The following is a 27,445-nucleotide window of genomic DNA, read 5'->3' as shown; positions in this document are numbered from 1 at the left end:
CAGAAGGGGACAGGCGTGGGACTCGGCTTAGAGGACTGTATGCAGACGGTGAGTCACAGAAGTGTCCGAATATGCTAGTGATGTGGTAGGTACCGACACTGCCTTAGCAGGCTGATGCATCCCAGCATAATGCCGTAGAAGTGGGACAGACAACGTTGTCCCACGTGTCGGAGGGGACACGGAGGGGTTCTTAGAATGACACAGGTTTGGGATGGACAGGATCTATTGGGTCCCATCTCGCTCGTCCCTTGGGAGCCAATCTAAATGTAGTTAAATGGCTTGAGCAACGAGGCTTCTACCTTCTCTTCTGGAACATGACTCCGCACTCTGATCGATCTCGTGGGGAGGCAGGTTTCCTGAGACCCTGCCTAAAGTTCCCTTTCCTCCATTTAATGTGATTACCTGTCGTCACACTCCTTTGGGCTACGCTGAGCACCTCCCATCCCTGCTTCTTCGCATCCCCATAGACCTGGTATCACGTCCCTGGTGTCTCTTCCTCGTGGCTCAGCCAAACTTGACATCCTGAGGCTTTGCATCTTTCCTCCTGAATCATCTCTTCCTCAAATCTCCTGGGCTGCCCTTCCCTGAAAGCATTGCAACTCGTCCGTGCCCTTCAGGCACTAGGACGCCAGACCTCACGGCCCTGTTCTGCAGGCAGTCTTGTATAGATGATCTGGTCCGGGATGTGACGGATCTGTATGGGCAACCCACGGGCTTGCTGGCAGGCATGTGAAGAGAGAAAAGAGAAGTGTTTGGGGTTTACTGTAAGTTCCTGTCCACTTGACATGGCTCAGAGACCAACTGCACCACACCCTCATGGCTACACATCTCCAGCTGATCTGGGCTTTTTTCCCCCCTTAATATTAACACAGAAGTATCTCCAAAGAATAGCCCCCTCCAAGGTCTGCTGAACTGCCTGAAGGAAATCCCCATCCACAGACCCCATCACCCCAACACACAGAACTACAGCGCACAAGGAAACACGGAACAGAAGAGCCTGCAGATGGAGATGAAGCGCTTATGTGTGACAGGTGAGTTAAAATGTGTTTAATGCATGAAGAGACAATATCTAGCTAGGCAGACCAGAGAGCTTGAACACTCTGCTTCCGGCTGCATGTGGTGTAATCACAGAGTGAGCTCGGAGCTGATCGACTGACACTAGTTTTACACTGACGTAATTACTGACTTAAATGGCATGACTCCTGATTTACACAGGGTACAAAATGATACAGTCTGAATTTGGGGCCCATTTAAACACAGAGTATTTGGGCCCTGTTAACTCACAGACTGGGATCTGCTATTAGTGTGCTCAGGAATTGACACGACTCTCGTTCGATAATGACAGAAAGGCTTTAATTACTATACGTATAAAAATATAAAATGAGCCCCCAAACCAAACATCCAGTATATTTTAGCTGCAAAAGCAATTATCCTCACCAATGCAGGCAAGAGGCGGTGATGGTTTCTTAGCAGCTTCCCCCGAGAGCCTGGATCCCTGGTCTCAGAAGACAGCTGGGCAAGATGGTAGTTCTTGTCCATTTCTTGTCAAGAGTGATTCTTTTTCTCTTGAAGCTTGCCTGCTTGCTTATTTCCATTGCGTCTCTTTTATATTCTTAAACCCAATGTTTTTCAAAGCATTTTGGTAATTTACATGAGTAAACACAGGAATTTCAGAGAACAATACAAGAGGGAGAGACCCATGTGTTTTAATTAGTGAAAAGGGTGCTAGCCACCTAGCTGTGTTGTGTAGTTTCAGTGTTCCACCCTTCAAACAAAGGGGTATTGGGGTTGTTGTGATTAAATTGAGCAATACCTGGGGTGGCATCCAGCCATGGGCTTTGATCATAAGGTATTTTGAGAGGTCTGGAGCCATGGAGGTCTGGCACGCCCTGCATTTAACACATTTCTGTTTACTGCATAGATGAGTTACTCCCAGAGGATAAGTTCATTGGGGAAAATGGTCCAGACAAGAGAGGCAATTAATAAACAGTTTTCTTAATGAAATACCAGACATACTTTGAGAATGGAAAGACAGCATGGGTGTGTTGCAATGAGAAACAATCACCCCTTTTCAAAAGGGACTTCAGCCACCATTTCACATACTCTGCAACATGCAACTTATTAATTTGGTAGCTTAATTTTATAAGTAGGCCCAGCCTAGCTGAAATTTCATGGTCTACAGGCCCCAGATGAATAAGAGCCATTTGTTATTCAAGTGTCTGTGTGTCCATCATACAGGAATGTTAGTGCATTGATCAGTATTCTTGCTGTGCAGAGGAGAGGAAAGTGCATGTACAAAAATCCATGCTGCCATGTGAACCTCCATAATGCCATGCTCAGTCCTTACCATGCGCCCCCTTTCACGCACTGGTAACTGAAGAGAGGTGATCCAATAGGCTTTATTGACAGGAAAGAAGGAACCGAGCCATTCGGCTGCAGAACTTGGACTGAAATTTCGTTTGTTTCTGTGGTTAAAACAGAAGTCACGGCAGAGAGTTCCCCCGTCCAGGGGCTGATGGAGCCCACTGCAAAGAGTCCCAGTTACCCTAGCACCCCAACCAGCAGCTCATCTACCAGCAGCGCACACGGGGATGTGGAAGAGAGGAGGCTGGAGCTGGGGCTTTGGAAGTGTTCTTACGAAGGTATGTGTCAGTGAGGCAGAGGATGGGGCCTGACGCATCTCCCGCTAGAGTCCATGGAAAGGCGCCTCTTGACCTCAGCATTGGTGGATTGTGCCCTTCTCCTCAGAGAGGGGATGTGGTTTGCAAAGGTATAAAATGATAGGGTTCGTGTAGGGTGGAGCTGCGGTAGCAGAGTGCTGTGCCATTAGTCAAACACTCACATATCTGGGATGGATTTTACTTCACACCTCCGTGTGGTCTCGGGGCCCGGTCATTCCGTTGCTGGGGCTTGTGAGGATCTGAAATTCTGAGAGATTTGGAGAGAAACCCGAGGGGCGTTTGTGGATCAGAGGACAGGACTGCATAATCCCGTGTGAACAACGTTTATTCTTACACCAAATAGAACAGTCCCCAGAGAAGCCCTTATTTCCTCCCTGATCCGGACCAATCAGCCAGTGCACACGCTGGCACAAAACAGAGGTAGCACAATGGGAAGACGCTGGAAATTTAAACAACCATTGGGTTTTCAGGATTAAATTTCATAAACTGCTAATCAAGCCTGAGTCCCATCTCCTACAGCCCTGAGGGTACAGGGCTCACCTCTCCCACAAGTATGTTAGCAACAAATGTGCATCTGCACCTGATTGCTCGCTCGCTCACAGCCCCCACTTCTGCCCTGCTGCTCCGTCTGATTAGCACTTCTCTAACCATCCTCTGGTTGTTCCCAGTATTGACCCCCGGCATCCTCGATCTGTGCAGGAGGGTCTCCCGGCGATGTGGGATCAGCTCTGCCCGCTCTCCTGGTGATGGTACTCAGATGCTGGTATTTGAAGGGCTCAGTTCATTGGCGCTAGGAGGGCGGTGAAGCACTGGAATGGGTTACCTAGGGAGGTGGTGGAATCTCCATCCTGAGAGGTTTTTAAGGCCCGGCTTGACAAAGCCCTGGCTGGGATGGTTTAGTCGGGGTTGGCCCTGCTTTGAGCAGGGGTTGGACTAGATACCTCCTGAGGTCCCTGCCAACCCTCATCTCCTAGGATTCTATGACACTTTATTTTTCCTGCATCATTCAAATAAAAAACCTTTTCCCGACCTTTCCAACCCAAGCTCACGGTTAATGACCCACTCTGTTAAAAATGAGCACCTTGTTTCTAATCCGAATTCAAAACCCTCTTGCTGAGTTACTGAGACGCGCAGGGAAACCGAGGCCTGCCTCTGGCTCACTGAACACAAAGATGCTAGTGAGCAAAACGCAACATCCCACCGCACTCGGGGAGCAAGACGCCGCCAGAGGGGTTTGGATCCCGGGTGCTCTGCGGTGCTGGGACCCGGCTGAAGACCCAGGCGTTTTCATGTGGTTCGGAATCAGGGGGAACCTTCTTCCTGCAGCACAAGGTGTTGAGTCAGTATCGTGTTTATCTTCATATTCTCACAGCAGCGACGGGAGAGAACAGCCCCCTCCGAAGCCTGCTCAACTGTCTGAAGGACATAATTGTCCACAAACCCCGTCGTCCCCACCCGTCGCCCTGCAAATCGCCGCTGGGCAGTGCTCCTGGAGACCCAGGGCAGAGGAGGCTGGCGAGCAAGGCTGGGAGCTCGTCTGTAGAAGGTGGGTGCATGTCAAGTTACAGCACACTCTCTGGAGTCGGGAGCAGCTCCATCCAGCCGGTGCGTGGCTGCCCCCGCCTGATGCTCGCTGTCGGGGAGTGCGAGAGAAGCGGGAGTGGGGTGACTGGCCCTCAGCGTGCGTCTAACTGGTGCCTGGTGCGTGTTTCCCACGCTGCTTGCACGTATTTGGATGACCTTGGAGAGGTGTCTCTCGTGGGGGAGCTGGCACAGAAAAGCCACTGTCCGAATCCAGGGAACAAGAACGCTGAGGAGCGTCTCCTGGGCAGGACTTGGAGGGCGTGGCTGGGGCGGGAGGGTCGTTACCTCTGCCCCGGAGCGGAGACAAGTGCAGGTGTGTGTCTTGCTCCAATCAATCACTGACAGAGGCAGGGATAAAACCCAGGCCTCCCGGCTCCCAGCCCGGGCGCGGACTGTCAGACCACAGCTGCCCCTCTTCACTGATTGTCTGAGGCCTGTGATTGGACTGAGCCAGCCCCACGGTTGCTGACCTGGACTTTTGCTCTTCTGCCTACAGTGAAAACAGAAGTAACCGCAGATGATCCAGAGGACCCTGGTTTGGAGAGCGGCTCCTCAGCCTGGTCTGCGAGCAAAGCCGGCCACCCCGCCTGGCAGGCCAGCCACCCCCCGACTAGCAGCGGGGAAGGAGAGAGCCAGCTGGGGGCCGGGGCGAGGAGCCGGGTTGGTGCAGGTGAGCGGTAGAAGTCACACCCCATCCTGCGTATGGGCCTTGTGTGAGACGGCAGCGGGGGGGGCACGTGCCATACGCCTCTGGCCGGTTCAGACAGACGGCCGTGCCCCTGTCTGCCTCCCTCCCAGCCTGGCCAGGGCTGAGCAGCTACACAATGACAGGGAGGTGGATGATCTGGGAACCTGGGGTCTGTCTCTCCTGCGAACCGCCCGTCAATTCCAGCCACCCGCCCCCGTCCAGGACTCCCTGTCGTCGTATTTACACCCGGGAGGTAGAGCCAGTCCGTCCCTCGGGTCACACCTGTGCTGACCGATGTGAGGAATCCACGGCCGCGTGGACGGATTCGGGGTCGGCCGGCCCTCCAGGGAGCTGTCTGAGGGAAACGCTTTCCCAAGGTGCCGATGTTGGCTGTATCAAGGTGTCGGTCACCGAGGGGGAGAGAGCAAACCCCGTGTCACATGGCTGCTGTCTGCAAAGGGCTAAGGAGTGGGGCAGCGAGTCTCCGTCACGCCCCATGGCGGAGGGAGCCGCTGTGCAGCCGCCGGCCAGCAGCTGAAGTTCTGATTTGTTCCTAGGAGCGGTTCAAATGGAAGCCGCTGCGGAGAGCTCCCCTGCCCCTGCCCTGCTGAGCTGCTGGAGAGATGCAAATAGACCCTGTCCCCCCGCCCTGCCAGCCTGCAGCTCCTCCAGCGGCAGCACCCCCAGGAGGCTGGAAACGGGGCTCGGGGGATGGCCATCGGGAGGTAAGAGGGGACATTTCACCCCCCGGCTGGGAAAGGAGGCGTGCGCAGCAGACCTGAGGCCCGGCAGGTTTAAGAGGCAATGACATAGACTAGCGGTTGCTTAAGATGTTTGTGGCGCATCAGGAGCTGAGCTGAGCTGAGCGCCCATCGAGCGGGTCTCCAGGGTCCGTGGACAGGCTCTGGCTGCAGTAGTGATGAGGTGCTTAGTGAGGGAGTGGAGGAATGGCCAGGGAGGAACCCACTGCGAGCTGGGCTGCCTTGTTCCCTGGTGATGATCCAGCCGGCCGTTAACAGGCTAGGTGGCCGCGAGGGCACGTGACGGGGAGGGTCGCCCACGCCAGCATTCACACGCTGGCACGGCCCTCTGTGCACGGGGGTTTGCACCAGTGTCCATGGGCAGCGCTGGTGTGAAACAGGCCTTGCACCAGTGCATCTGGAAGGAGGGTAAGCCAGGCTGGCGCACACCCTGTACACACTGGCGCAGAGCAGCTACAGTGGTGTGGCTCCACCTGTGGAAACGAGCCCTGTCTAGACAGCGTCCTGATAATGCTGTAAAAACTCTGCGGGGATTCCCAGCCAGCGCCCGGCTGCACCGGCCTGCAGTACCAGAGCCTTAGCTAATCACTCCGGCTGGTTGCTAGCCTCAGAAGCCAGGTTGTCTCCCAGAACAGGCTCACAAAGCAAAGGACTCAAAGTGGTCTCAAGTCAAGACCAGGAGGCTAGTAGGTCCTGCACAGCCCCCTGTGCCTCTGCCCATTTGGGGACGGGCCATGTGTCCCGGATCTCCCTGGGGGAGCAGGGGACAGGCTGGCTAGTGAGTGATGCTGTGGGGTTGCTGTGTCGGGAGCAGACACCGCCTGTCCTACAGCTGCGGGTTGTTCCCTTTACGTGGCACAGTTAAAGCGGACGCGGTGCTGGAGGACTCCCCCCTGCGTGGCCTGGAGAACTGCCTGAAGGACCTGGCCGGGAATGGAGCCCGTTGCTCCTGCACGCCTCCCAGCCACTCCTCCAGCTGCCGCGGGCACAGAGGCCTGGCAGAGAGGCCCCGGCGAGGAACCGGGAGCCTGTGTGCCGAAGGTGAGAGCAGTAATGCTTGGAGGAGGGGTCGCACCCGCTAAATACATCATGGAGAGCAAAGGTGCTTGGTAGAGAGGGTCAGCGCCTCTGCTCGGAATGAGGGCAGGGCTGGGGTTTTTGGGGCTCAGGTCCCTAAAAATCTCCATTATTTGGGCACACGTGATGCCAGAAGCTTTCCGTGCGGAGGGACGTTGCTCCGTGCTTTGGCCTGCCTGCTCCTCAGAGGGGGAACATGCATGTGCAGAGATCAGCGTGTCATCACAGGGACCCCCCGATTCCGTCCGCAGCCCTGTCTGCTGCACGTCCCCCTGGGAGGGCACGAGTTGCTGAGGCGCCTCACGTTCAGATGATTCCCGGCTATCTTCTATTTTTCCTCCATTTCGAGGTGCATTCGCTGCTGGGCCATTCCCAGGGATCCGACTGGCCTGCGTCTAGTTCAGAGGTCTGGGGAATGGGCTGGTGGGTTTATTGTGCTCCGAAAGGGGTGGGGATCGCCTCTTCCAGCCGCAGCAGGTGGGCTGATATTCTGGGTGTGGTTTCTATAGTTAAAACTGAAGCAGTGATGGAAGATTCCTCCCAACGTGGCCTGCTGAGCTGTCTGAAGGACACGGCCAGATCCTCCCCCCGACATTGCAGCACGCCGACCAGCAACACCTCTGCCAGCAGCCAGGATTCAGAGCCCGGGGGAGTGGAGGCAGGGCTCCCGGACGCGTCTCCTGCAGGTAGGAGAGCGTGCCAACCACAGGTCCCAACTGAAGTGCATAGGAGTCTGCCACGGATTATATGGGACCAGGACTGGGCCCTAGAAAGGGATGGGATGGGCCAGAGTCCACTGTTGCTATCTGAGGCTCGGTTTTGGAGCCTCAGGAGCAGACTTGTCGGTCCTTTGGCCACAGACCCAGAGCTGGAGCACGTCTCCATGTTTCTCACGCAGGGGTGACACCAGGGACCAGCCCCCTCCACGGCCTCGCAAACTGCCTGAAGGAAATACCCGTCAACACACCCTGGGCTTCCCACGTGCTGGCGAGCAACGCAGGAGCGGATGTGTCACCCAGGAGCCCTGAGGCAGGGATGGTGCAGCACTGGTGTGGAGAGGGTGAGCCCAAGAACACACTGGCCGTCACACCGTGGGTCTTGTAAACAGTTGCCTGGCTCACTATAGGGTCTAGCGAGCCCCTGTCGCTGAGTGGTCTCTGTCTTACCCCCTCTTCTACCCCAGCACGGCACTTAAACATCCTTTTCAGTGACACTTACATTGCGATTCCATGTCTAGATGGTTCGGAAGGGTTAATAAATGATGAAGAGATGTGACAGGCAGAAGAAAGCTGTTCTAGGTGGTTATCAGCACCTCGCTAAAAGATGCTATAGATGGGTATACGTAGGCTTGGTAGAATTCGGGGGGGGGGGGGGGGTAGTATTTTCAAAAGATTGATATTTTTAAGCATTTTTTTCTATTTTTATCCATTTAAATTTTTCAGAGTTGCACAAAATTATGAGGCAGGGGTGGTGGATCAGACAATAAATGACAGTAGGTGGCGAGCTTCAAAAAGTTAAATCTTTATAGCCATTAAAACACAAATTGTCGACATGACATGTCAAAATATACACATTAAATATCCTTAAATCAAACACTAAGTTCTCAAGCAGCATTTTTCCTACTTTGTGGGAAGGGCAGAGCGAGTGGTGTCCCACAGGGAGCAGTTCTGGGTTTGGTTCTGTTCAATATCTTCATCACTGATTTAGATAATGGCACAGAAAGTACACTTACAAAGTTTGTGGACAATACCAAACTGAGAGGGGTTGCAAGTGCTTTGGAGGATTGGATTAAAATTCAAAGTGATCTGGACAAACTGGAGAAATGGCCTGAAGTAATCAGGATGAAATTCAATAAGGAGAAATGCAAAGTACTCCAGGATCAATCAGTTGCACACGTACAGAATGGGAAACGGCAGCCTAGGAAGCAGTGCTGCGGAAAGGGACCTGGGGATCATAGTGGGTCACAAGCTAAATACGAGTCAACAGTGCAATGCTGTTGGGAAAAAAGCAAACCTCCTTCTGGGCTGTATTAGCAGCAGTGTTGTAAAGAAGACACAAAAATTAATTCTTCTGCTCTACTCTGTGCTGTTACGGCCTCACCTGGAGTATTGTGTCCAGTTCTGGGCGCCACATTTCAGGAAAGATGTGGACAAATTGGAGAAAGTCCAGAGAAGGGCAATGAAAATGATTAAAGATCTAGAAAACATGAGCTATGAAGGAAGACTGAAAACACTGGATTTATTTAGTCCGGAGAAGAGAAGACTGAGGGGTGGGGGGACATGATAACAGTTTTCAAGTACATAAGAGGTTGTTTCAAGGAGGAAGGAGAAAAATTGTTCTCGTTAACTCTGAGGACAGGACAAGAAGCAGAGGGCTTAGATTGCAGCAAGGGCTGTTTAGGCTGGAGATTATGAAAAACTTCCTACCTGTCTGGGTAGTTCAGCACTGAAATAAATTCCGTAGGGAGCTTGTGGACTCTCCGTCATTGGAGGATTTTAAGAGGAGGTTGGACAGACGCCTGTCAGGGATGGTCTAGATAATGCTTGAGTGCAGGGCACTGGACTGGAAGACGTCTCGAGGTCCCTTCCAGCCCTATGATGCTGTGTGCGTCAATTGTTTCTGAACCTTTTGTAAGCTGTTACACAGGGAACCTTGCTGTGTAGCTTGACCTCATTTTCTCTCCTCGGTGTTCTGTTTTGCTGCAATCAGCGCTCTGTTCCTTCCATGGGGCGGTGCCGTTTGTTTTTCCTCTTCAGCTCTCCGGAGTGTCTTGCATGGTTTTCAGTGCTCTCTGGTGACTGGGACATCAGGTCGCTTCTCCTTTCCCTGCTCCTTTCCTTTGCTACAGCTCCAGAGTGGTCTGGTTCCTCCTTTTATTTCACCCCACTGGTTTGCCCCCAGCTCTGTGCATGATTCACTTGGTTGCATTCCTTGGCTGTGGTTTCTCTAAGGCTTTCAGTTGGTTTGGGATCCTGGAGAGGGCAGGTGGCATAGTGGAGAAGGCACTGACGTGGGACCTGGGAGAGCTGATATCTGTTCCTGGCCCCGACACAGACTTTCTGTGTCCTGGGTCAAGTCACTTTGGATCTTGTTTACAGGGTGTACATCAAGAGCACTTGGGCCAGATCTTCAGCCCTGCCAAGGCCCCTTGCATCCCAGTGACTAGGTAACAAAGTTCCTGTGTTTAGAGTAGCGGGAAAGGGGTGAATGAGACAGTGAGGGGGCGTCTCTGATTCACAGAGTTTCAGGCTAGAAGGGCCCATTACATCATCTAGTCCGACCTCCTCTATGACATGGGCAGTTAACATTCACCCTGTTTCCCTGTGCTCAGCCCGCCCTGCGCTGCCCAAACAGCTAGTCCATAGACACAGAAGAGAGTACGTTTCTCTTCCAAAGCGGGAACTGGGCTGAGTGTCTGCCCAGGCCCAAGAACCGGTCTAAGGCCCAGCGGGCGTTCAAGGGCTCAACGATCCGATGAAGGAGCTCCAGCTGACGTTGGCTTTGGATGTTTTCTTTAAACAGAAGTCGGCACCGAGAACTCGCCGCTCCGAGGTCTGGAGAACTGCCTGAAGGACATCCCTGTGAATAGCCCCCGCTGTCCCCGTGTGCCAGCCAGCATCGCCCTGAACAGCCCCACATGGAGAGACGTGGGCCAGGGGGGGCCAGGGGCCAGGATAAGGAGATCACTCAGAGAAGGTCAGGTGGAGTGTTTACACCATAACCCAATGTCACACCCATAAAGATCATGTAGCGGGGGGGCCAGAAAAACACCCCGTGAAAATTCTGCCAGTCCTGCGGTCCCTGAGCTGCTGTGGGCTTTAACGTGACATCAGACAAGTAGAAATGAGCAGGGAAAGAGTGTGCATTCCTGGCATGCAGAGGAACTGATCTTGCTTACATCTGTTTTGACTTTAGTGGCGCTACTCCTGGCTTCTCCCTGTGTAAACGAGAGCAGACTCAGACCCTGGTTTCCAGTGCAGTGTGTGGTTATGGCACTTGCTTTGCCTTGCGTAGCGGTGGCCGTGACGTGTAACCTGTTATAAACACAATTGTGTGTGTGTTTTTATAAGCCAGTCAAAATAAACATAATGTGGGGTGGAAGCCGGGGTGTCGAGAAAAGCTTTTCAGAGAACTGGCAGTAGGCAAACCCGCTGCTTCCAACCGGCAGCTCTTCTTGTGGCAATAGATGAGAAGAAGTGAATCCAGCCAGGTCTGATTTCTTCACAACAAAGGGTCCTGTGTATCCTCGGTGTAACTCTGACTCCAGTGGGGTTACGCCAGGGATGGACTCAGCTTAGTATCACTAAGTCCCTGCCACACATGCTGAATCCATCACTAGAGACACTCAGAGCCTCTGCCCTGACAAGCGCAATGTGCCCGTAGACCGGACGCCGGCTCGGTCGCAGATGGAACGAACCCGTTCCCGTGGCTGCAGGCTTTGCACTCAGGCAGGCTTGATGTTGTTTAAACAGACGTCAGTCCAGAGAAGTCCCCACGGCGCGGCCGGAAGACCTGCCTGAAGGACACGCCCAGACCTAGCCATAGTCAATCCACTACACCTGCCTCTCCTCTGCACTCCGCGAGCAGCAGCTCGCCAGACCCCTGGAGGAGACCAGAGACAGCAGAGGGTAAGATAAAGCGTTCACAGGGTACGTGGCATGGATCCAAAAGGTAAAATTTGACCGGGTCACTTTTCGCTCTGTTTTACTAGCCTGGGTTTTCATGGAAGCATTTGACTTGTTCAAGGGGGATTTTCATAGTGGGAAGCAGCCTCTGGTGGGATAGTCCAGGACCCCCTGGAAAGGGATGTCAGCCCTCCTCTGGGGGGGAATGCTACCTTCTGGGAACATTGACCGTGATGTGTTAGCCACCAACGAAAACACAATACCCTCGAATGAGTCGCTTCCTCCGTAACTTGTGCTCCAGCCCCGCGGGCTGTATTAAAGGCAGAGCCCGGTGCATGGCAGGAGATGAACTGTGCACGTTCGCTAGCGCGACTCTCCAAGGAGGGGTCTGCAGTGGGAGGGGAAGCCTTTGATCCCTACGTACTGGTTTGTCTGGCGTTGGAGATCCTACCGGGCGTGAAATGATTTGGTGAGCTCGGTGCCTTGGATTCACCTTCGTGCCACAGGCACCTCCCCAGCAGCTGATGCCGACTCGCACCAGGCAGGGCAAGGACTGGCCGAGCTGTAGACAACTCCCGACCCCTCCGCTGAGCGGGTCCCGCCATGTCAGGCGTGTGGGTGGGAAGCCAGCGCTGCGGCTGCCCGTGCTGGCCCCGTTCTGTGGTCTGCAGCATCGTTCACAGGCAGAGAATTGACTGACCGAAGGGTAGGCAGGAAGCTGGTTAACTTGGGCCGAGCTGTGGGTGTAAAACTCAGCAGACTGACCCGTCCTCCCAGCCGCCAGCCCCAAGCTGCTACTGGTTTTGTTTCTATAGCTATAACAGAAGCCGCTCCGGAGAATCCACCTCCCCATGGCGTGGGGAGCTGTTGGAAAGAGACACCCTGTCACTCCAGCACGCCAGCCCGAAGCTTGCCTGCCCGCTGCACGGAGGGAGATGAGGAGCAGAGGATACCAGAGCCGGGGGCCTGCCGATCGTGTGCAGGAAGTGAGTCCGAGAGCAGACTGTGCAATCCTGAGGTTTGGCTCACATGCTCGAGGGTGCAGCTGCACGGTGTGTCCCTGGATTCCCCCAGGGTTTGCTTAGGGCCAGGTGTGCTCGGCACGGCCCGTAGTCAGGCATGGAGCCCAGCGGCACTCCGCGAGGGGCTCAAGGCTGTGTCTGGTTCGGATGCTTCGTGCTTCTCTCAGCTGCGACAAGGGTCACACATCAGCAGAGAGTTTTAAAGGGCTCACGCGTCACTGGGCCCCGCAGCGCCTCCTTTCCTGGTCACGCTCTGAGACTCTCACCAGGAGACCCAGAGCTGCCGGCGCAGGCTGAGCTGGGGGGTGCAGCCAGGTTGCCTGGCAGTAGCAGGACTGTTAAACTGGGCTGGAGAGCTCCCGGTCTCAGGCTTTCTGGAGGGGTTGCTGGCGTTTCCTGTGTCCGCTCAGGCTGGAAGTACAGCCTTTCCCAGGGGATTCGGACACGGCTTCTTCCAGCCCCAGCCAAAGCCAGGAAGGTCAGGGCTGTGAAAATGGCAGAGAATTATTCAGTTAAACTGGCTCCATGTGGGTTCAGCTCAGTTTGTCTGGAAGTTCCGGCTCGTTTCTTCTTTTAATCCAAATGTCTTTGCTTGTCCTTCATTCTAATCCCTTCCGTCTCTTCTCTGGGCCAGTCTCCGTGAGTTCCAGGTCTGACTCCAGATAGCCCTGTTCCTTCTGTCTAGCCCAGGGGTTCTCAAACTGGGGGTCGTGACCCCTCAGGGGGTTGGGAGGTTATTATGAGGGGGCCGTGAGCTGTCAGCCCCCGGGACATGCCATGGGGGGGGATCATCACAGCCTGAAATATTTTCAAAGGGGATCCCAGCAAGAAAGGTTTGAGAGCCCCTGGTATAGCCCCTTTGTTAACTGTGTGACTTGAAGGATTCCTCGGTCCTGTCACAGCTGCTGGGTTCTTTGCTTTGGGAGCTCTGACTAGATTTTAGGCCCCCATCTGAGGAAAGATTCCCCCCCAAATGCTTGTTTCTTCACCAGGAGTAACCAGGTCTCCAGCTTGACCCGGAGCCTGCAACGATCATTTACCCTCTTAGAGATGCTTCTTTCATCCCCGACACTCACATGACTTTGCCCTGCTGATCACTGGTGACGTTCCTTTGGCTTCTCATGGACGTCCCTAGGGTTTTCAGTGTCCACGTTTGTGGTTCTGGCTTTGATGTTGGGCCTTAAGGGCTGACTTCACTGCACGGTGACTTCTCCTCTGTAAGTCTCTTGTGTAAGGGCCAGGCTGGTCACTGCATAGCTGGTTGCTCAGTCATAGAACCATAGAAGATGAGCATTGGAAGGGACCACAGGAGATCATCTAGTCCAACCCCCTGCTCAGAGCAGGGCCAACCCCGACTAAACCATCCCAGCCAGGGCTTTGGATAAATGGGCAGGCCTAAGCTACAGGGAACCGGGTCATGGCAGGGGCAAACCTCGTTTCTGGTCATTGGTGTGAATTCTAGTTAGAGTTGTGTTCTCTCTCTTCTTCTCCTCCCCTCCTGGCCATCTGCACAGGGGATAAGGCTAAGGAAATAACTATCTCCCCTCCTGTGCAAGACCTGTGGTGGGAAGAAGGCATTATCTTCCTTCCATCTCTTGCATACTGTTTTATTTTAAAGAATGTGAGTGTAAAGATAATCGGTTTCAAGATGATGTGCCTGCCCTCGGTAAGGTAATTCTGTAAACAACAAACGGCGGGGGGGATAATTGTACGCTAACACATTGCACTCCTGCTGGAGGGCCAGAAAGGCTGAGGTTTCCAGCATGCCGGCTGGGGGCTGAAAGCGGAGCCTGTTGGCTTCACAGGTGTCTGAGGTGGATGGAAGCCAGGCTGTAACTACAAACCGATAGAGATGTCGTATCTCTCTGTTAAAGCAGGAGCAGTCTCAGAGGTCACGTCACCACTCCGAGGCCTGGAGAACTGTCTGAAGGACATACCTGTGAACAGACCCAGTGCGACAGCGAGTTACTTCTGTGCCAGCAAAGCACAGGGAGACGTGCAGCGGAGGAGACCAGTGCCAGGGCCCCGGAGAGCATGTGTGGAAGGTAAGACGAGGAGCCGAGAAAGGGCTGCACGTTCAGGATTAAGACCGGTGGGAACTCGGCAGGGCTGTGTCATGGGGTGGGGCTGGGGACGCGGAACATGTATCAGAGGCTCACGGGCGAAGTGACAGAATCCTAGAATCCTTGAAGATGAGGGTTGGAAGGGACCTCAGGAGGTATCTAGTCCAACCCCCTGCTCAAAGCAGGACTAACCTCAGCTAAACCATCCCAGCCAGGGCTTTGTCAAGCTGGGCCTTAAAAACCTCTAAGGATGGAGACTCCCCCACTCCCTAGTTCTTGTAAACGACTCCTAGATGTGCTTCTGGGAATGAAAGGGGGTGTGAAGGGCGAGCAGGTAGTATTGAGATTTCACCCTTTTAAATTCAGATTAATCCCACTTTTTTTAAATCTAAAAATGATTTGGGCCAGATGGCCTTTCCCAGCTCCTGAAACGCCCCCAGTGCCCGTGACACACCCCACCCGGCCCTGATGCTGGGGCTTTTATATTATTAAACCAGCAGAAAGCACGGAGAGCTCCCCTCTGTACGGACTAATGAACTGCTTGAAGGACATACCTGCCAGCCGGCCAGGCTATGCCACCACCCCGTCTGGCTACTCCTCCGCCAGCAGCGCCGAAGGGGAGAGCGACCTGTCGAGTGCTGGGCCGGGGACGTGGAGGTGGGGCGGCGAAGGTGAGCCGGGGAGATCACAGCGTCTCCTGTCTCCCGATCGGAAGTGTACATGGTCAGGCCGGGCCCTTCTCTCTGTGATCTCTCCCTGCCCTCACGCAAAGCAGTGAGGGTGTCCGTGGCAGCCAGTTCTGACTGACAGTGTTGTGGTAACGGTGTTATCTGTACGGGCAGACCGCCGAGGGCGATGGTAGGCTGGGCTGCAGAGCAATGGGGGGCGGGGAACTGTGTGAGGGGGCTGATGATGGGAGTGGGGACTGCTGTAGGGCATCGTGGGATGGGATAGGACAGTGGGGTCATTCTGCGCATCCCTGGGAACGATCTAAGCCCAGTGGCATGATTCACACTCGCTGCCATCTTACTGCTCTTGCCTGCCACTGGGTGGGGTGGGGGAACAGTGGCACCCCAGGCCCAGAGAGACCATGTGACCCGTCCCAAGTCACCCAGCAAATTGGTGGCAGAGCCAGGAACAGACGCCAGATCCCCTGACTCCCAGCCTGGTGCCCTGTCCCCTTAGCGCTAAAGAGAGCGTGTGGCCCCGGAGACAGGGCACCGGGCTGGGAGTCAGGAGATCTGAATCATAGAATCATAGAATATTAGAGTTGGAAGGGACCTCAGGAGGTATCTAGTCCAACCCCCTGCTCAAAGCAGGACTAACCTCAGCTAAATCATCCCAGCCAGGGCGTTGTCAAGCCTCAGCTTAAAAACCTCTGAAGATGGAGATTCCACCACCTCCCTAGGTAACCCATTCCAGTGCTTCACCACCCGCCTAGGGAAAGCTTTTTCCTAATATCCAACCTAGACCTCCCTCACTGCAACTTGAGACCGTTGCTCCTTGTTCTGTCATCTGCCACCACTGAGAACAGCCTAGCTCCATCCTCCCTGAAACCTCCTTTCAGGTAGTTAAAGGCCGCTATCAAATCCCCCCTCATTCTTCTCTTCTGCAGACTAAACAAACCCAGTTCCCTCAGCCTCTCCTCATAAGTCTTGTGCTCCAGCCCCCTAATCATTTTTGTTGCCCTGTGCTGATCATCTGGCACCTGTGCTGATCATGTCGGGGTCTGTTTTGTCTAAACAGAAATAAGCCCCGAGAACTCCCCTCTCCGAGGCCTGGAGAAGTGCCTGAAGGAGATCTCGGGCCCCGGGCCCTGTATCTCCAGCACCCCAGTCACACATGCCGTGGCGGGCAGCCAGGAAGGAGACACGGCGCAGCAGAGGCCGGAGACGGCGCACTGGGATGTGCATGGTGCAGGTAAGAGGAGGATCGGGTTTGCAGTGCGAAAGGCGACGTGCGAAGGTGGAGAAGCCGTGCCCTTTCCTGCTCTGTCCCGGGCCTCCTGTACAGAAGGGGAGGCTCCGGACAGTCAGTGAATAGACACATGGAAGATTTGTTCTCCCTCTGTCTGCCCTCCAGATTCAGGGAAAACAGAGGTGCTGGGCAGAGCTGTGAATTAGGGGGAAGATGGAAGCGGGGGGCTGGAAGGAACCAGACCTGCTGAGCTGATACTGGCTTTGCATCTCTCGTTAAAAGCGAAGTAACCGCAGAGCGCTCCCCGGCTCCACAGCCAGCAGCGGGGCCCAGCAGGGAAGGGCTTCCATTGCTCCAGCCGGCCAGCCAGGAGCAGCGCTGCGTGGGGGACGTGGCGCAGGCATGGATTTGGAGACCACTGGCCGAAAGTCAGGCCGGGGCGTGGGCCACCGAAACATTGTCGGGTGGGGCTCGGAGGTGAACGGCAGGAGGTCGTTTGGATACGAGTCCTGCTGGCCCAGAACAACGGTTCCCCCGCAAACCACCTGTCCTCATGGGAATATCTTCCCGCAAGCATTTGGAAGATCCAAAACGGCCCCGGGCTGTTACTCCCAGGGTTTCCATACAACAGTCAAATGGTCAGGATCGCTAGAGAGGTGGAGAGGGACCTGCAGGACAGACAGAAATACATTCTGAGCGGTGCGTCCGAGAGCAGGCGAATCCCCATCCCCGGAGAGGCCGTAATCCAAAGTCTCTCTTGGGACAGGCTCATGCCAGTGACCCCCTTGCATGCTCTGTGACTCCGGGTCTGCTTGTGTGTGTCGTATCTACGGCCAGCGCACATCTCCACGGCCCAGTCGTGCCAGCTGCTCCTCTCCCCGCAGCCCTTGGGATTTCTAGATTGCAGGCTGAAGGTGAACAGTGGGGTATTAATTTGTACTCACTTAACCCAGGCTGGCTCCTAGCTCCCTGAGAACCCGGCTCACTCTCCAGGCAGGGGAACTCCCAACCCCCCGTCCCGGCTGGTTTTCCAGGGCTCGAGGGAAGGACTGGCCTGACCTCATGCCCACACCCTGGTCTGGTTTCTTGGCTGCAGATACAAGGCAAGCGGTGACAGCCGACGGCCACCTGCAAGGCCTGGAGAATTGTTTGGAGGAAATCGCTGGGCCCAGGTCCTGCCCTTCCCGGTCCCCTTCCAGCCACACTCAGGGAGACGCACCGCAGCAAGAGCAGGATGCACATGTGAGGAGCTCCGATAGCAGAGGGGAGCCAGGCCGCTTGGATGTGACGGCTCTGTCCATCTCAGGTACTTATCTGACCCCCCCATCACTGTAGTGCTGGGTGCCCGACGACCTATGAATGCATTTCCCAGCCCATGTCCCTGTGGGCAGGGCAGGGCAGTGATGTGGTCCCCTTGGCACGGATAGGAGCTGAGCTCACACGGAGTCTCTGGCATGAGCCCACCTTTGCAGAGTCCCCATCTAACGCTCTAAGCACTGGATCACCCACCTCTCCTCGTCCTTCCTCTGCCTCTCACGCATGATGCAGGATTGACGTCCCACGAGTCCCATCTTTGCTGGCCAAAACAGGGCCTGAAACCCAGCCCCGCAGTGCTCCAGCCGGGGGGAATGAAAACAACAGCCGTAGTGTAGACGGGGCCAGGAGCTGAACCCTGAACCTGGAGCTTTTCACTTCGTTCTAGCGGGATAAACCGGTGTCTCTCCAGGAGGCCGCTCGGTTCAGACGGGGGAGCCTAGACTCCGCGTGGCTCCACTCTGCTCTTCCACTCCCCTGTGCCCCTGCCCCTAACTTGGAGGCCCCAGTTCCCACTGGGTCCAGTCAGAGCTGCACCTGCAGCGTGGGAAGCGTTCGGTGATCAGCGCCGCTCACAAACCCGGATGCTAGGGAAGTAGCTCTTAGCCCCTGGGAGCCTGCGCCCGCCTCCTTCCTCGCCCAGGCCGGGTCCTCCGTGACAGCAGCAGCTCTTTCTGCTGTTGGCCTGTTTCTCTGTTCCCTCACTGACTGCTCTGCAATCTCCAGCCCCAGGGGAAGGGATCTGCCAAAGATGAGCCAGGCAGGCGAATCCTTCCCGCCGACACGGGGCTGAGCCGGGAAAGGTCCCGGCGTCCATGCGCAGCCGACCCTGCTTTATAGCGACGGGCCTTGAGTTGTTTTTTAGTTTGCTTAAAATGGAGGTGGCAGCAATCGGCAACCCCCTCCATGCCCCGGAGAGCCCCGGTCACCCCCGCACGGCAGCAGGGCAGGAGCTGAGGGGCGGAGGAGAAGGGGGACCGGGGCTGGGAGATCCCCTGGTGAGGGTTAACCCAAGGTCCGGTTTAGGCACCAACTCAAGGTGCTAAAGTCTCGTGCGGACCAGCCTGAGGGGCAGCCAGACGTCTGTACCTTGCGTTGAAGGCAAAGGAGCTGCAGGTACCGGGCCGGAGAGAGGTGCCCCCTGCCCCCTGGTGCGCTTCCTCCTGGGGTAACTGGGAATCTAAGCCCCAGGACAGGGTGAGCAAGGTACCAGAGTGTGACCCCTGCCGCGGGGCAAACTCTCTCCTGTGTGCCCGTGGGCTGCACTCAGGATAAAGCACAGCTCACCGCTTAGACTAACGCCAACGCCCTTCTGCATGGCGACGAACCCCTCTCCTGCCTCTCTGGTGACCGGTGCTCACTGTTCTACCGACGTGCCGAACGGCGCAGGCAGAGCGTGAACGCTGGCGGTGGGAAGTGGGCCAAACCCCGGCTCGGGGCCCAGTAGACTTGCTGTGCAGAGGCGGACGGTGCTTGCCCTGCGGCTCTTGGCCACGAGCGGGCAATAGACTCGTGTGTTTCTGTTTTTACAGACCTGACGACAGAGAGCTTGTCCCTCCCGCGGCCGAGCTGTTGGGAAGAGATCACGGCAGCCAGGCCAACTCCTTCCTCCGGGCCTGCCCGCAGCCGCTCATCAGCCAGCAGAGCGCAGGGCGGCATGCCGCCGCAGAGGCCAGAGATCGGGGGTCGGAAGCTGTCCGGGAAAGGTGAGCACCGGAGCTCGTGGCTTTAACGCGTCTTAGACACCGGCACTAAAAGGCCTGGGTGGGGCAGGGGGTCTGAGAAGAAGCCCTGGACACATTGCTTGCAATGGCCTGGTCTCCTTCGCTGAATGGAGATTGTGCAGGTGTCGGTGGAGGAGGGGAGCAAGCTGGACCTGCCAGCAAAGCCAATGTTAGCCAGGGGAGCCTGCAGCAGCCACTCGTCCGAGGGCTTTGATTGCACCTCTGAGATGGGGCAATAAGAAAGGAAAGCGTTCCCAAGAGACAAGGGGGCAGGGGATGTGCAGCCACACTGGGAGGAGGCTGGAGAGCAGGCGGTCACATTGTGGGAAGTCCCGTTGGGGGGAGGCTGGGGTACAGCCCCACTGACTCCACTCTGACCCGGGCCCTCGGGGTGCGTGTGCCACGAATTCGCCTGCCCCTGTCAAATCCACTTGTGTACGAGCGGGTTGATGCGGAGATCAGGGAACCCCTGGGCAGGCTGCCGTGGCTATAGTGTAGATGGGGTCTGTCCTGCAGCCGCTGGACCTGCGCTGACGCTGGATTTCTTGGTTTAAAACAGACAGTGCAGCAGAGACGCCCCATCCCCAAGGCCTGGAGACTTGCTGGAGTGCAGGGCCGGGACCCAGACACAGTCGTCCCGACACCCCCCTGGGTTTGTCCCCCAGCAGCAGCCCCCAAGGGGACTGGGGGGAGAGGAGTCCACAGCCGGGGCTTTGCAGGCTGCATCGAGAAAGTGAGCATCCGGCGGGCGCGGTACCTGGTGCACGTGATCCGCCCTGCATGCGCCAATCCGTCAGCTGGTGTCCATCAGCGAAGTCAGTGGAGCTGCGCTGAGTTACGCCCGCTGAGGTTCTGGCTGCGGGTGGGTCTTGGTCGCCAAGGCTCAGAGGGTTGCCTGGCATGGAGAATCGAGCGCCGCCAGCCGTGTGGTGCATATGAGAGACTTGCAGCCGGGAGAGCTGCTGCTGACGGGTCCCTGGCCCGACTAGCGCCGATAGTTCTGCGCAGCGTCGGCCCTCTTAGCCTGCTGGGTTTCACGCAGCAAATTTTCACGTACCAGGGAAAACTGGCCCTTTGTGAGAGTTTTCCTGGGAACTGGCCAATGTGGTGGTGGTGGTATTATTTGTATTTACCGTATCTCTGGGAGCCCCGTCACAGACCAGGCCTGCGGTGTGCTGGGCCCTGTACAGACACAGAGCAAAGATGGTCCCTGCCCCAGAAAGCTTCCAATCTGAGCAGGAGGTTGCCGCTTTGACCAGATAACAGCGGTTCCCGCGCAGCGAGTTTCCACCCTGAAGTAAGGAGCAAACGTTTCCACTAGGTGAAAACTGCCCATTTTGGCAGCCAAGAGACTTTTTCTCCTGTCAAAATTGCCCCTTTGTAGTGTGGAAAACAGCAGAGAAACTGTCCCCAGTGAAACGCTCCCTAGTCCCCGAGCACGATGACAGCGGGGGTTTGAGGGACCCGAGGTGTCAGACTGAAGATTCCTGCCATTGCCTGTCCTTGCTCAACACGGGCGGAGGGAGGGATTTGCTTTTCTGGGGTGGGAGCTCAGCTCTGCGTTGGTGCTAATGGCCCACGGGGAGAGTCACTGCTCCTCTGTTCTGCCGTCTTCAGGTTGCTAAGCTCCTGTGTTCATAGACTCAGTCTGAAAAACTACAGCTGGAGAACACCCCCTAGATCTCCATCGCCCACGCAGTGCAGGGCTGGTCCCCGTGTATGTTCCCTCTCCAGCAAGGAGTGCTCTAGGAGCGCCAATAGACGAAGGTTTTTCCTTTAGGAATCAGGCCACCGCAGGTCTGGCCAGTCCCGTCCATGTGCAGCACTCGGCGGAGGGTGGGACCTGCCTTCAGCTGACGGGTTTTGTTTATGTTGGTGAAATCAGAGGTGCTGCCGGCCGACGCCCCTGGCTCTGGCCCCGCCACCTGTCCAAAGGGAACACGTGGAAACGGACCCAGCCGTTCCGACATGCTGACCGGTGCCTCGTCTGCCGGCAAGGCCCTGGACCAGCAGCGTCCCAGGAGAGCAGCGACAGGGATTAAGAGACCACACACTGAAGGTACCTCGCTCACCTTGTGTCTGCACACCAAGGCCAGCGTTTTCCAGTCTAGAGTCCTCGTTCAGCCCCCTAAGTCCAAGTTAGGCTGACTTTCAACGGTGCTGAGCACCTACAGCTCTCTTGACCCCACTAGGGTTCATGGGTGCTCAGCACCTCTCAGAATCAGGCCTGCATTTAGGAGTCTGATCAGGTCCTGACCTCCTGGGCCTGGGCTCTCGTTGGCTCTCCTAAGCTAAGCAGAGTCTAGTCTGGATAGTAACTGGATGGGAGACTTGGAAGGAGATGTGAGTACAGCAAGATATGGGACTTGTCAATGAACTGGTGGCAATCTTCTCGCTGGGTCCATTCTGAGCCAGTGCCCCAGCCTGGTTTCACGTCCGCTCTACAACTGAGGTTCCACTTACCCGTGGGCATAAAAACTCCATGGCACTTTTTCCAGGAGCAGGGGGTTAACCTGGGACCTGGTCCAGAGCCAGTGTGGGTAATTACACTCGATCTTACCCAGCGTCCTCCCAGAGCAGAACTGGATATCCCGTCCTGAGCCCCCATCCTAAACCGTTGTGTGGCGTTGCTGGAAGATGTTAATCAGCTGCCCCGTTCACTCCAGAGGGGGCTGCATGGCAGTGGTGGGTGTGGGGACTCGTGCCGATACAGTGCTCTGGAAGTGGTTAGGACAAAGAGTACGGTAGAAACGGTGATGGCGGTTGCTTCGCGTTGCCGGGTCTGATACGTTTGTTCTCTGGACTGTAGCCAGGACAGGTGCTGCCCGACCACCCAGCCCGGGCTCCTGCACTTCTGGTGATGATGGTGGACAACAGGCGGACGCTGAGTGGGAGGCGTTAGCCAAGAGACCATGCTCCAGCACAGCTCCATCTCCCCGGGAGCCCTGCGGCTGGGAGGGCAAGAAGCCACTGGACCTCAGGGGGAGATCAGTGCAATCAAGGCCGTCCTCTCCGCGAAGCTAGACCAGCTCTCCCAGGACCTGGCTGCCGCGTGCAGGGACGTGTCGGGCGTGCAGAGCCGCATGGAGCAGCTGGAGCGGGACTCCAGGGGCTGGGCCCTCGAGCTCACTGCCCTCCAGAAAGGCAACAGATGCCTGAGCGAGACCGTCCGGCGGCTGGAGAACCGCTGCCACGTGCTGGAGAACCGCTCCCGCCGCAACAGCCTGCGGCTGGCGGGCCTGCCGGAGGGGGCAGAAGGGGGGGACCCCGTCACCTTCCTGCAGGGGACCCTGCCCACGGTGCTCGACCTGCCCGCAGACTCCCCGCCCTTGGAGATCGAGAGCGCACGCCGGGTGCTCGGCGGGGCGCGCTGGGACCCTGCCAGCCGGCCCCGGGCGCTGGTGTTCCGGCTGCTGCGCTTCTCCGACAAGCTGGCCATCATGCGGGCGGTCAGGAAACGCACTGAGCCCCTGGCCTGGGCCGGCACCAGGGTCGCCATCTTCCCGGACGTTTGCCCCAAACTCTGCCGGAGGAGGAGGGCGCGGTACGCAGCTGTCAGGAGGCTGTGGCGGGCGGCCGAGCTCCACTTCGGCCCTCAGCCCTCCAGCTGCTGCCCCGACCGGCCACCAGGACATTGGGAGCCGCTGCCCAGCCCCCCGGGATGTGTTCACACTGCAGGCGAACAGGAAAGCAAAGTCCCCAAAGGGCAGTGACGGGAGTGGGGACTAGGAGACCCTCCTTTGAGTCACAGGGTCCATCTCTGTTCTGTCCTGGAGACCACAGCAGCCCCCCTCCCCGGCTCTGGACCGGACCCATCCAGACCCCGGGTCTTTATCTTTCTGACCATAGCTAATCCTCAGCACTTGGCTCTCGGATTCCACCACCGCCCCTCAACTGCTCTGCTCAGCTCAGGGGATGGGGAGACCCGGCTCGTGCAGAACAAAGGGGGACATGGCCATTACTGGGGCTGGCGTTTGACCCTTTGGGCAGCCCTTCTATTGTAATAGCTGGGATAGCGTCAGAGCCGCACGTCAGCAAGCGAAGAGCCGATGGGTGCTAGGCAGTCTGCGGGGGGTTCTGGGTGGTGGGTCTGGGCCCGGGGAAGGGTCAGGCCGGGGAAGGGTCAGGCACTCAGATTTGCTTCGCTCTCCCTGACAATTGCCCCTGGCTGGCTGGGGAGAAATTTCACATCCGCCCCTTGTTTTTTTCTTTCCATAGCCCCTGCCCAAGCCCGTGTCTTTTCTGTTCAACTTCAAAACAGCCCCTGACCCCGGGTGAGTCGGAGACATGGGGCAGTGCAGCCGCTGGCTGCGGCATCTCTGCAACCGTTTCCCAGGGAAGAGCCGGGCAGAAACCTTTCTGGTGGGGGGCATGGCCCAGAGGGCGCTTGTCAGAGCAGAGGCTGGCCGCTCCCAGTCCGAGCTGCCCTCGCTGAGGAGGAGAGCGGGATAAAGGTTATCGCGGGTTTGCCGGTCTGGTCCTTTGTACCCCTGTTTCCCCTGGCTGGATGTACCTCCCACGCAGACACTTACACACCTGTCGTCTGCTCTCTGTGTATTGCTGCCCGGCTCCCCACTCTCCTCCCAGCTCTCCAGGCACCCTGGAGAGTTTCTGGTTTTTCAGCACAGCAAAAAGCTGCCAGGTTTGGAGCCCAGGACACTGAAACCGTCTGCACCAGCCCTGGTCCCACCCCGCACGTGTGTTAGCCCGGCCTGGGGGGACCATCTCTGAGCGCAGAGGATCGTCTGTGCTCTGAGGCCACACGCCTTCCTCCCTGCCCCAGCTGAGTCTGCAACCAGGGGGACCGAAGGCTCGGTCCTGCCAGGTGCTGCACACTCCGGCCCTGATGCAGCGCAGCGTCTTAGCGTGTGCTTAGCTCTGAGCCCAGAAGTGACCCCTCCAGAGTCGGGGCTTAGACGCTTTCCTGGATCGAGGTCTGAGCACGCAGCGCTGCAGGACTGTACCCTGAATGGGGCCGTGCAGTGATTACACCCGCCCTCTCGGTACTGAAGTGCGCCCGCCAACTTCCCACCAGCCATCAGTTCACAACCAGAGCCGGCTCTGCACAAGCGGCTCCTTCTCCCATGACCAGGTCTCCTGAGACACCCTGTTACCCCATCTCCAGTCTCATGGCGATGAGCCCCCCATCACTTCGGTGTTCAACGCCCGTCTCCCGTCAGTGTTTCTTTATCAAGCGTATTTCCAAGCCGTCCCGTCCTGTCTAGCACCATCCTGGAGGTATAGCAGAGGCTGAGCAATGAGGCTGACTACAAACTAGCCAGGCAGAACTAGGCAGAGGATGTGCCGTCTGTCGGGCCAGGCAGTCCTTGGAGTGGTTGCCAGGAAGATCCCAGCGTTCATCGGTCCCATTGACCATCCCCGTTACTGAGCGAGAGAGAAGACAGGTGCCTCCCGGGATTCGGATTTGTTACGCTCCCTAAACTGGACCCACGTCTCAGCCAAAATTCACTGGAGCTGGCATTTCTGCAAGATGCCCCCTGCCTGTTCCCAGTCTCAGCATGCCCCACTGGTCACCGCTAGGACAGCTGGGGACAGGTGAGTAACCTTCCTGCCCACACCTGCCGCTGAGTTCCCCCTCCCCCCCCAGCTCTGCTGCTGTATTGCGCCGGAGCCTGCTTTTAGGTTTTGGACGGCAGCTGCCCTGCAGAGCAGGCTGGTTCTGACCCCGCTGCCTCCCCTGGCGTTCTGAGCTTTGCTCTGACGTGGCGGCCCTTCTTATTAACCCCGGTGCACTGGAGGCCTGATAGCTCTCACCGGCGACACCAGGTGTGACTCCGCTGCCGGGACTGGGGGCTGCTCTGGTGGGCCTGAGATCGTAATCGGACGCTCTGGGACCTGGGCTCGGGGTGTTTGCGAGATCCTTCCCTGCGGCTGCGGGAGGCAGCGCGGCGCAGGGCTGTGTTGGTTTCCCTGTGTTCTGTGCTCACACGGCAGTTGGACTGTATTAAACCAGTGACTTGTAAATCCCCCTGACCTGGTGTTAGTGTGAATTCCCTGCACCAGCGTTATGGGTGTAACACAGGTGGGCGACAGGCCAGAACTTGCTGTCTGTGGCTGTGTAAACCCAAGCCACTCCGTGGCCTTCAGAGCGGTGGGCCAAGGATTACCGGGAAATTCCCCTTGTCGCCTGGAGGTTCAGACACCCCCTGTATGAAACCACCCTCCAACCTGCTGAGAGCGCGGGCCGTTTGTGAGCAGGCGTGAGTGATTCCTGCCGTTAACACCAGGGACATGGCAGATACAGCGGTGACGGAGCTCGGAGCGTCCCCCTCCAAACGCACGGCCTTTATCCCAGCGGGAGACACAGTCCCACACACCCAGAGCTGCGGGGCAGCAGAGACCGAATGCCAGCCCGTGCGGGGCATTGGTGGGTGTGTCTGGGGGTGATGCGCAGGGTTGCCATGGGTACCTGTCTGCCCCCCAGGGCCGGATTAACGTAGGGACTTTTGGGGCTGCAGCCCGGGCCTGGGGTTAAGGGGGGCCCTGAGAAAATAAATCCCTGCGCCTCTCCCATGTGACATGGGCCCAGCGCCCTGGCCAGGAGCCATTCCTGGTCCCACGCAGAGCCGCCTCCTGGCCCCACGCCTTCCCCCTGCCCCTTTCCCAGGAGTGTGAGCGCCGCTCAAAATCCCCTCGTGTGTCACGTTTGGCACATGGGCCACAGGCGCCCGACCCCTGGTCTACACGTTTTCAGACAGAAACGTAACCTGGGACCGGCTTCGTGGTAACGAAGAGGCCAGTTTAGTACTGCGGTAACAGCCTCGAGGCCATGAGTGTGAGCGTTCGTTTGAAAGGGCCCCACGACCTCCAAGAGCCCCGGGCCCCCAGGAGAGTCAATCCAGCCCCGCTGCCCCCAGTGCCTTCGCCTTCGCCCTGGGTCACTCTCCCCTCAGCTCTGCCCGGACCCTGGCCTGGAGGTGTGTGTGAAAGCACCATGGGCGGGGGGTTTCCAGGGGCTGGGGAGCCTGTAGGGCGGCACGGTGGCTGGCAGGTGGGAAGGGCTGGGGGGGGCGGGGAGGAGTCCAGGCCTGTGCCAGTTCCATGACGTCTGCCTCGCCTCTCCCGAGAACCCCCGTCCTCCCCATCCTGCCTGAGACGCTTGGCCCCGCTCCCGCCATTCCTGGCGCCACCCTGCCCCAGGCAGGGGAGTGATGGGGGAGGAGACGGGGCCGGGGTGGGGCGTGGGCCGGACCTGCTGCTGCTGCAGAAACCTGCAGGCAGGGGGGCGATGACTGAGGATCGGGGCTGTGGGGCTATAGAGAGCTGGGAGGGAGAGCTGATGAGAGCCAGGGAAGAGCAGGGCAGCTGCAGCAGGCAAAGAAACTCTGCACCCGTCCCTCCCCTGGGAACCCAGAAAGGAGCCCCTGCCGGCAGGGTGTCTGCAGCTCAGGCCTGGTGGTGGTTTGCTGCCCAGAGCGCCACAGGGCCATGCCCACGCCAAGCAGGAGTCCGGCCCCGCTCGCACCCAAGCCTGGCCCCGGGGCGCCCCAGCCCCTCTCAAGCAGAAGAAAACCTGTTTCATGCTCCTTCCCCCTCCAGGGCGCTTTGAGGTAATAAGAGCTGACGGAGGCCCTGACATTTCCCGCTGCCCCCAATGCCAGACAGCTTCTTGGCTTCCAGTCCTCATCGCACCAGTAACGCGCACACCCACGTGCCGGCCACACGCTCACTGCCCATCGCACTCACGTGCACGTCCCCTGCCTCTCACACACTCTCATCACCCCGGTGGAAACGTCCCGTGCACGTGGCAATGAGCCCCCGGCTCCGAGGTAGTGAAGATATTCTGGTCTGGTCTAGGTGCAACGGTTCTTGTTCCACCCGCACAGTGTGACTGACGGAACGACTGCCCTGTGTACGGCCAAGTGTCAAAGCCTGTATCTGCCAGCCTGCCACACCAGCAGTCGAGCTGGAGGGATGTGTCTTGGACAAAGAAGGGGAAATGCACCCTCCCCTTGCTCTGCGATGTGT

The 27,445-nt window shown here is 57.3% G+C and overlaps 1 protein-coding gene and 1 long non-coding RNA gene across 2 annotated transcripts; both read left to right on the top strand.

Annotated features, from left to right (window-relative positions):
* The first annotated feature begins 7,358 nt into the window (after positions 1 to 7,358).
* LOC137150588 (uncharacterized) lies at positions 7,359 to 10,467 on the top strand. Its single transcript, XR_010919031.1, has 3 exons — positions 7,359 to 7,477; positions 7,690 to 7,851; positions 10,314 to 10,467. It is a non-coding gene; the product is annotated as an uncharacterized lncRNA (long non-coding RNA).
* Positions 10,468 to 22,368: 11,901 nt separating this feature from the next.
* LOC137150598 (uncharacterized) lies at positions 22,369 to 25,694 on the top strand. The gene has a single exon (XM_067544559.1). The coding sequence runs from the start codon at positions 22,369 to 22,371 to the stop codon at positions 23,167 to 23,169; it is 801 nt and encodes a 266-aa protein (XP_067400660.1). The 3' UTR covers positions 23,170 to 25,694.
* Positions 25,695 to 27,445: the final 1,751 nt, after the last annotated feature.

The sequence above is a fragment of the Emydura macquarii genome, unplaced genomic scaffold (assembly GCF_026122565.2).
Source record: "Emydura macquarii macquarii isolate MOO-44397 ecotype Brisbane River unplaced genomic scaffold, CSIRO-AGI_Emac_v2 contig_973, whole genome shotgun sequence".
Classification (NCBI taxonomy): Eukaryota; Metazoa; Chordata; order Testudines; family Chelidae; genus Emydura; species Emydura macquarii.
Note: the sequence above shows the minus strand (reverse complement) of the source record. Positions and strands in the feature narration are given on the sequence as shown.